We start from the raw sequence: 9,960 nt of genomic DNA, 5'->3' as shown, positions 1-9,960 counted from the left end.
CTCACCTGGTCAGACCTTGAAATAAATGATACATTAATAAAAATGGGCCCTCTTCAGTTGTGATTTATTGATGGTATCAGTGCATGTGTGTTGGATCAGCAGCATTGGTGTTCCATCCTGACAGTTCATCCATTTTGGAGCTGAAATGTGTGGCGTGCTATTATTGGGTTCTGAGGTTTGAATCATGTATTCGGGCTCCTTTATAACCCATTTCACCAGGTTTTCTATCCACTTTTGCAACTTTTTACCCATTTTGCCAGTTATTCTCCAATATTTGTCACTTTTTATCTGCCTTTTCCCCTTTTAACCCTTTTCTGCAACATCTTTTTGACACTTTTTGTTTTTGGTTGTTTTTTTTTTTGTATCCTTTTTTGCCCATTTTTTGAAGTATTTTTGGCCATTTTTGCCACTTTTGTCAATATTTGCCACTTTTTGCTTCCATTAGCCAATTTTTGCCACCTTTTGCTGCTTTTTTTGTTCTACCCTAACCCTTCTGCCTTTTTTGACACCTTTTGTGTGTTTATGCTACTTGCATTTCTTTTTGCCCATTTATTGTCACCATTTGTCTTTTTTTTTTTTTTTAACTGTTTTGGCCCCATTTGGTCCCGAGTCCCATTTATTTTCCTTTTTTTTTTTTTTTTTTTTTTTTGCCTTTTTTTTTTTTGCCATTTCTTTTTTTACACCTTTTGTGTGTTTATGGGTCAGTGACAAACAAGGTTTGTCAAAATGAAAAAAATAAAATTTCCCAAAAACTAGTTTATAAAGCATGCATTTGGTTTGTCAGAATGTAAATTTTGTATTTCGGTTGGTTTCAGGTACTTTAAAATACAGTTTTTACATTTTTTGTCAAAAAAGTTAGACTAAAATGAGCTGAAAATGCCAAACGGTGTAACCATAAAATAATTCAATTATATCATATTTTATATTTTATATACCTATGGTGTTTTCAAAGGTACTCATGTAAACAAGTAACTCATCCTCAAATATCACACAAAAATAGACTTTATCCAAGAACCTTAAATTCAAATTTAATGCGTTTTTGTAATACTGAAATGGGGACATGTGCCTAAAAAAATCTCCATTTTCTAAATAACTGGTGGCAAATTTAGCAAAAAATGTTTAAAACCATTTGATCCCCTTGTAATAGCATAGTTCTTTCTATGCTGCATTCATTTTTCTGTATATTTTAATATCTTGATGAAAAACCGTGGTTACACCAGTTGACACAGAGCGGTTACACCACCTAACCATGTTCTTCTATGGTTAAAGGGCATGTTTATGTAAGAATTTGATACGGACATCACACAGAATATTCAAAAAGATCAACTGAACTGATTTTATTTATTTGTTTATTCATTTACTTAATTATTGACAAACGTATCTAACAACAAAAATAGTTGGACTGAACTCACATCTTTTGGTGTGATCAGTGAAGATCACATACAGAATCACTGACATAGGACAGTCCTGGCAGGGCCAACATGCACCAGGAATGTGTCTGACATAGTACTGAGGATGCAGACAGGCTGTGTCTGAAACCACTCACTCATTCACTACTCCCTATCCACTCTATAGTGAGCAGCATAGAGTGGACTAGCGGACTCAACTACAAACACAAAAATGATTTCAGACACTACTCCAGCTGCAGGTGATCACGTCATCATTGTCTCACAATTAAAACATTAAGCAACAACAGCTTGTAGATTTCCATGACAACGGCTGAGGATCTACATTAAAGACAGAATTTCACTGAAAACTGATACAGGATGTAACACATTTTCACAAAAACATAAATATTTCTAGAAAAAAAGCTTTGTGACTTTAGTGGCGAAAAGTAGATTTTTTTTGTGTGTATTATAACTTACTTCTGCATAAAGAGGACGGTCTCATGTCTTACAATCCTCATAGGGAAAACAGTTACTTCAGTTTATATCCTTAACATTTTCTTACAGATTAAACACTTTGGTTAAAACCAACAAACAAAAAAGTATAAAAAAGTTTTTATATGTGTTCCTGTGCTCCTCTCATTTGTCCGTCATGTTTAAGAGCAGTAACCGCGATGCATGATGGTTATTATTTGCTGAGCTAGTGACCATCGGCTATTCACTACTTTTCACAATGCATTGTGGGACAGAATGAGTGTACTATGTAGTGAATAACAATGCTCACTTGGAATTCAGACACCGACACAAAATGGTGTTTTCACTACATAGGTAGTGCACCATATAGTGAATGTGAAGTGATTTTGGACACAGCCATAACTTTCACTATGAGAGACAGGATGGCTCACAGCAACAGCCCCAGGGTTCATATTCCCATGGTACTCCCCACATGATCCCTTAAGGGACATGATTGTAGGACTTCTCCAGGTAGATTAAGGAGTTCCATAAAGTGATCTTTGGGTCAACAGTCCAGACCAGCACTTCTCCACTCCTGCTGAGAACATGTTTATGTTGTATATGAACATGTTCTCTCAGACAATGAGATTTCCAGAACATCCTCGGAGAACTCTAAAAGTTCTCCCAATAAAATTAATCACACACCAGGCTTTTTGTTTTTACAACTGCCACTCCACAGCCCTCGAGCCATTACATCCTGTCTGCTGCTTTCAGGGTAGGCCAAGTCCAGAAGGCCTCCTTCTTCAGCCCGTTGACCTCCACCAGTGGGTTTTTAGGCTGCTATCATCAAAGGCACCAATGGTCTTCTTGATGCAACCCCTCCCAATATGGAAGCTTTAAATATGGACACCATGTCCTCAGCCTCCCCCAGGTAGCACAGAACTTCTTATGAATGGGAGTTGAAAAATCTTCTAGACAGGGACCTCCACCTGAAGTCCTCAGTTCATTTCACAACCTGTTTAGGGTTACCAGGTCTGTCTGACAGCCTACTCTACCATCTGATCCAACTGGTGGTAATCAGCTTACAGCCCTTCGCCCTCCTTCACCTCAGTCTCCAAGACGTACAGGGGCAGATCTAATAAGACAACTACAAACTGTCTCTGGACTATATGGTCTAACAGAGCGTTAGTATGGGCAGTGGACAGCTAGCAGAGAAGTCTGATAACAGAACACCACTCAGATCAGCATTCCTCCAAATCACCCCACAAAGTTTCTTCATCATTGCTCACATGAGGGTTAACACCCCCAGTAGGACTGTCCAATCCAGAGGCTGGACTCCAGGACTCCACCCAGACTCCAAGAAGGTTGTGTACTCCAAACTGCTGTTTGGTGTGTAAGGAAAACCAACAGTCAGGGCCTTACTCCCTGCTTCTTTCAGTCAGAGGTACCCTCTCATTTCCTTCAAGGAAGGAAAGTTAATACAAAACATTTCCCAGACATAAAGGTTACTCAATAAAATCATTTTATCTTAGCCTAACAGAAATCACATAAAGTTGTGAATAAATCCCATATTTAAAAAATACTCAGTGATTATTATTTAGTGCACAACAGAATAAAATAGATATAAAAGACTAACAATCACAGCAGACATGAATGGACAACCACACAGATCCATAAAAACAGTAAGGCAGACAGAAACATGCAGACCAATGAATAAAAAATCACAATTAACAGCTACAGGTGAAGTAGCTAAGAACAAAGAGAAAAAGGAGTTGAATGTGGCAAAATATTAAATATGTAGCTTAGTGTTCACAGATTTGCCTTTGTTTTACTGTTTTATTGAAGACGCTGAAGTCCCTCTTTTTTTAAGGGATCAGCATCATGCTGACATTAGCAAACTGTCTTTTTTGGCTAGCATGGCAGCTAACAACGAAATAAACTTAACAAAAGGATTTGTTTTAAACACATCTTTTAAAAAAGGCTTGAACCAACCTTGTATTTGTATCGCTGTGCTCTACAAGCTTGTCTGTAAAATCTGTCACCTTCTGTATTCCTCAAAGAACACAAAAATATAAATATAGATGAATATAAATATAAATAACTCAATTTTGACAAAAATGTCATGTAGAACCTTATAACCTAGGGGGACAAAATGTGACAGTTTTATTTGAAACTACAGCTGTGATACTTGCTGTGCTGTCTTCTTTTTGTTTGCAACTGCATCAAAGATAAGAACAAATTTAGAATGCAAATACTTTTTGTCGTTGGTTATTGTGCTCTGTTGCCCCTTCAATTAATTTAGTTTAATAAATCTTGAAACATTTTCCCTGATCTGCTGAAACTGTCAGTTGACAAGCCTGTCATTTTGGAAATATGAAACAGTCACTGAATGAAGTTAGCGAACATGACCTAAGACAGTCAAGTTGATCAGATTTACAGTAAAGTGAACTGAGTTTGAATGCTTCTGAACAAAAAGGCTAAACTCTCAAAAAGCCAGGAAACCAAACCACAGCTCTTTAAATATTATCAGAAATAAGGAAACAGATTTTCAGAACAAAACTAGGCTACACTGCTTGACGTTTGAGCTAAAACGTTTACTACCAAGAAAAGCTGCTGCTATGGACAAGGAGTGTGAAGTTAAGATCAACTATAAATTCTGAGGTGTGTTTAATGACAGCAGGAAATAAAACAGAAAAAAAACAACTCTTAAAACTGACTCTTTCATGAACAACCCATCATTACTGTCAGGTGAACCACAGGTATTTCTTTCCTGTTTGTATCTCTCACGATAGCAGGGGAATGCCCATCAAACAGGCATGCCTGCTGTTGTCATGGTGATCCAAGGCGCTGTCCATCACTTTACAAGGAAAAATACCCCTAAAGTTGGAGAATCTGCTCATGTGATGAATATAACAAACATGACAGAAATCCATCTGACCAGTCAGGAGCAGCTGATCAGACCGTGGTTGGCTGTCATACCCTCCTGCACACTGAACAATTAAAGATGTATTCAAAGTTTGTCTGAGTTCCAGTGAGTCATTCGAGTAAAATTCATGTTGGAATCATCTGGAAATCACACATCTGGCTTTAAACTAGAATTCGGACTCAGTATATACTGTGTGCAGTGGAAAGCTCTGCAGATGTCTTTACAACTAGAAGTCAACTGCAGTTGTACCTCTATTGTATTTATTAACGGTGTCTGTTATATTTATGTTGCCCTGCAGTGTATTTCATAAAGCTGCTCCATCATTCTGATTTGATGCCAGTAAATATCTGCCACAGCCTTTGAACCAACATTATTATATTTGATAGAGAGTACCTGCCTGTAGACACACCCTTCAAAACAAGGGAAATCAGTCGACTGCTGACTGTAGCTCTTATGGCAACAACATGAAGACTGTATTCGTGTTAATATCTCTTCTTCATCTTGCAACTTCAGGTAAGACTGTTTATAAAGCTCCATGTTAATTTCTGTGAATCTTGTTACTTTCAAACTTGCTGGATATTCACCTTGTGAAGTGTGGAACTCTTTGAATTATTGTCTTAATTTCACTTTTTAACACATACAGCACTTTAAGTCCATTACCATTACACTGAAAAACGTGTTGGCAGAGCTGTGAGAACATAGTTTGTCAGGACTAATTCATTTTCTCTTCTACCTTTATGTAACCAGTACAGGACGGGTTGAGATTGTGAGCTCTGTCATGCAGGTGAAAGTAAAAGTGCAAACTAGTTAACATTAAAAAGAACAGGAGATAATTTCACAGTAACATTTTAAAAACACAGGCATGGTTTAATGGTCTTGCATTGTCCATCATTTAAGATCAAAAGGCTTCAAGTAGAATGAGTTCTGAAAGTTTTAAATCAGTCTGAGAATTCCATGCAAAGGAACGCCAACACTGAACGCTCTTTTTTTCCTGTTCAGTCCCAATATGAGGAATTTGTTACTGGTTGAAACAAACAAGCAGTAACAAGACACAGTGATAAACACTATTCAAAGACTGTAGACATTTGGTGAGAGCACCCATCAGGACTGAGACTTCCCACAGCCTCGTCACACAATACCTGTCACGATACAGGGGCCAGGAAACAATATGATACCTATCATGATACAGGGGTGAGGAACCAAAACATGCCATGATGCAGAGGCCAGGATACATAGTGTGAATGTAAATGTTGATTTGGGGTACGCTTTAAAACAGTGACCCAATTAAAACTGTCAGATTATACTATAATAACTTATGAATACAAATACAGTAAAATTTAACGTTTTAAAATTAAACTTTCCCCCTCTCTTGACTTCTACCATTGTTTTCATACTTTATGTTAAATGTTCTGGTTTCTCTTTACTGTCAGCCCTCTTGCATTTGTAAGAATGACTTTTTGCTTTAACTCTGCATAAAACAGCTGCATCGTTTCTGTAATGAACGGATGAGTCAGGACTCCTTTAACAGTTGAGCGAAGCTGCATTCAGCACAAGTCAATACAAATAAAGCATAAAGTGCTGCTGTTGATCTCCTGCTCAGAAGTTTAGGAAAACTTTGAGATTATAGCTTCATTCAATGCTAATAAGGACAACAGATTAGCCTGGTGAGCATAGCTTTTGTTGCTAACGGCCAATTAGCCTGGTGTCATGATTGGTAAAGATTGGTGTTTCTGCAGTGCTTTACCTTATTACAACTCCCGACTTTCTGGTGCTTTGCTTTAAGCCTGCTGGTCGTATATAACCGCTATAATCCATGTTACCAGTGTGAGTAACTTGTTTTGGTGTGAGGGGTGACGCAGTTTTATGACTGCTGCCATCTGCTAGCTTTTATGTTACCAGGGAGACATTCATGGCTGTGTCAGTTCTGTAAAATCTACATCCAAACGCATATCGGCAAGATGCACGTGGCGATATATTGTAATATTCTAAGTACAGGCCTTAAATATAGTATAACACCATGATTAAGCAACTTAAGAAACTTCCAAGCTAAAAGTATCTTTATCTTCCAGTAAAACACTCCCTGGAATTTCTCTTCACGGCATCTCGTGGACTCCCAAACATTCCTGAGTTTATGGCAACAGCACAGGTTGATGGATTTGGAGCAGGATACTGTGACAGCAACACGAAGACTGCAAAGTCACATGACTGGACCAGAGAACTCATGAGAGAAGACCCAGACCATCTGAAGTGGTATTCAGAGCAGTGTTTGGGGTATCAGCACCTCTTCAAAGCTCATATTGTCAGCATCATGCAAAGCTTGAACCAAAGTGGAGGTACTGTATCTTGTTACTGCCATGCAAACAAAGGTGTTACATAATATCATGCCCCTAGGCAACATCTTCTAGGTTCCCTGCTGGATATCTGCTACCCAGCAAACCTTATTCAATTAGCATCACATTGTAGAAATTCATTTTCCCCTCTGATATTAAAGAGTTTTTTGCATTTTTTCTTTTGGGGGACTGGGACACAATTGCAAAACACAGGAAGTTAGAAACATAAAGGAAAGGGAAGAAAAAATAAAACACAGATCAAACTCAGAAACAAAAGAACTCAATACTAGGGCAAACATAACCTGTTATTAAAGCACAGGCATGCTTGTGCATGCCAGGTAAAGATAATATGAGCATAGCCAACTGTGCTGGAATGTCACTTTTCTGGTCCTTCTGTCTCTCAGGTGTGCACGTTTTACAGATGATGAGTGGCTGTGTGTGGAATGAAGAGACTGGAGGGACTTTTGGTTTTCTGAAGTATGGTTATGATGGAGAGGACTTCATGGCACTGGACCTGCAGGCATCGACATGGATCACTCTAAAACCTGAGGCGGTAACTACCAAACTCAACTGGGATACTGACAAAGGTAGACTACAATTTTTTTTTTTTAAAGATTTATTTTTGGCTTTTTTGCCATTATTTGATAGGACAGTGGATAGAGTCGGAAACAGGGGAGAGAGCGGGGAGATACATGCAGGAAATAGTGCCACGGGCCGGATTCGAACCCGGGTCACCTGCGTATATGGCATGCGCCTTAACCACTTGACTACTGGCGCGCCGGTAGACTACAATTTGAGACAACCTTCTGCATCCATGACTGCCCCAACCGACTGAAGAAGTATGCGTTATACGGGAGAGAGTCTGTGCTGAAAACAAGTAAATTTACATGACAAAATGCACTGATGCATTTTTTTTCTCTCTCAAGAAGATTCAAAGAAATAATATGCACATAATTGTCCCTGATTTTGTGTTTCTGTTTCCCTCCTTCAGAGGTTCCTTCAGTGGAGCTCATCCAGAAGTCTCCCTCCTCTCCAGTCACATGCTTTGCTACAGGTTTCTACCCTGACAGAGCTGTGATGTTCTGGAGCAAAGAAAAAGAGCAGATTTATGAGGGTGTGCATCATGGAGAGATCCTCCCAAACAATGATCACACCTTTCAGAAGAGTGTTGATCTGAACATTTCAACAGTGAAACCTGAAGACCGGGGGAAGTATTACTGGTGTATGTTCCAGTTCTGGGATGGAATGGGGGTTGGCCGTCCCACTAGACCGGACAAATTGGACTGGGTCAGAAGCAACTACAGTAAGTCTGGTACCAGGGTTAAATCTGGTCAGATGTGGCATTACCAACAAAGAAATCATTACTAAGACCAGTGTTAGACTTAGTTTTGGGTGGCATGGTTTAAAGGACAAATTCTCATAGTTCAACAAGTTACTCAGCGAAGCCTTTTGATCACCGAGTGACTGCCAATGCTGTTTAAAATGAAGCCAGTGCAAAAACTACAGTTTTGCATTTCATCAGGGTTGCTAAGTGTTGTTAGTTAGACAACACTTTCAGGGAGCTGCACATTGGTCTCCAGCATCCCAGAGCTGCCCCCTCCATGGTAGCTATTTACCATGCCAACATGGAGACATTATTTGTCTTACCTACCCGTGTCCATTACAGCCCAAACAGCCTTCCAACTTCAAGAAACCCAGGCTTCATACATGCAGGCTCTTTTGTTTATTAGTCTGTTTTCTTTTAAATGTCCTAACCCTTATTATATTCAGTGTTATTATTATTATGGTTTTTCTTATTTGTTTTGTTGTGTGTAATTAGATTTCTTTACACTATCCTTTACTCAGACTGAGCTAGGCTTTAATTTTAAAGTACTTTTTAGCCAATTGCAGTTCAGTAGCAAACTGTCAGTGGGTAATAACAGTGGGTTTGTTAATTGTGACAGATGTCTGTTTTGTTTATAGCTAACAGTGAGATTTTCTATGCTGACTTTTTGTTTGGTTTTTAAACGTCTGTATTAATGATAAGGATGAAATTTAGCATACAAATGCTCATTGTTCATCTGTAAATTTTCTGTTTTCCTTCAATAAAGTCAGTTTAATGAATCTGAAAGCTCTGGTCTTTCTCTGATTTGAAACCATCAGTGGATGATTATTAAAACCAGCTGGTTTGTAAATGTTCAGTTGTTACTAACATCAGACAGTATAGTGAGCTGTGTTTGAAAGCTTCTAAATAAACAGTTACCCCATCAAAAGGCTTGAAAACCACTCCATTGCTTTGTTTTTAATATCAAAAATAAGAAAGCATAGATGCTGCTGTTGCCAGAGAGATTTAAGAGGCTATTCAACAGTTCACAGAAGAAAAAACGCCCCTAAGTTTATTGATTTCCTTGTGGTTCTACTCTTGTGTTGTACACTCATTTAACCAAAATATTAAACATGAAATCATCACCAGTCTGGAGCAGCTGATCAGGCCATGGTTGACCTTCATGTCCCCCTGTACACCAGACGACTATTGATGCAGATCAGGCTAAAGTTGGCCTGACTCAAGTCTCAAAAATCATGTCTGAATCAACTGGAAATCGTACAGTGTACACCTGGCTCTGTATCCAACCATGTGAAGTGGAAATATAAAAAGAAGCGCTGCAGATGTCTTTGCAGTTAGAAGTCAATTATCTGTTGTAGTCGCTGTTTTAATTGTGGCTTTTGTATTCATGTTACTGAGGACTGTCCAGTGTATTTTGGAAAGCTGCTCTCAATGGTTATTTGATCCCAGTAAATACAACCTTTGAACCAACATGTATTACTCATTCACAGTTGATAGTGAGCACCTGGGCTGTGGACAATGTTCCCTCTAATTTTCAAAACT

At 38.7% G+C, this 9,960-nt stretch overlaps 1 protein-coding gene across 1 annotated transcript; it reads left to right on the top strand.

Moving 5' to 3' along the window:
- The first annotated feature begins 5,228 nt into the window (after window positions 1-5,228).
- On the top strand, window positions 5,229-8,517 carry LOC121523508 (major histocompatibility complex class I-related gene protein-like). Its single transcript, XM_041808426.1, has 6 exons — window positions 5,229-5,277; window positions 6,834-7,097; window positions 7,499-7,680; window positions 7,875-7,971; window positions 8,086-8,326; window positions 8,430-8,517. The coding sequence occupies exons 1-6, from the start codon at window positions 5,229-5,231 to the stop codon at window positions 8,515-8,517; spliced, it is 921 nt and encodes a 306-aa protein (XP_041664360.1).
- Window positions 8,518-9,960: the final 1,443 nt, after the last annotated feature.

This window comes from Cheilinus undulatus, linkage group 16 (assembly GCF_018320785.1).
Source record: "Cheilinus undulatus linkage group 16, ASM1832078v1, whole genome shotgun sequence".
Taxonomy (NCBI): domain Eukaryota; kingdom Metazoa; phylum Chordata; class Actinopteri; order Labriformes; family Labridae; genus Cheilinus; species Cheilinus undulatus.
Note: the sequence above shows the minus strand (reverse complement) of the source record. Positions and strands in the feature narration are given on the sequence as shown.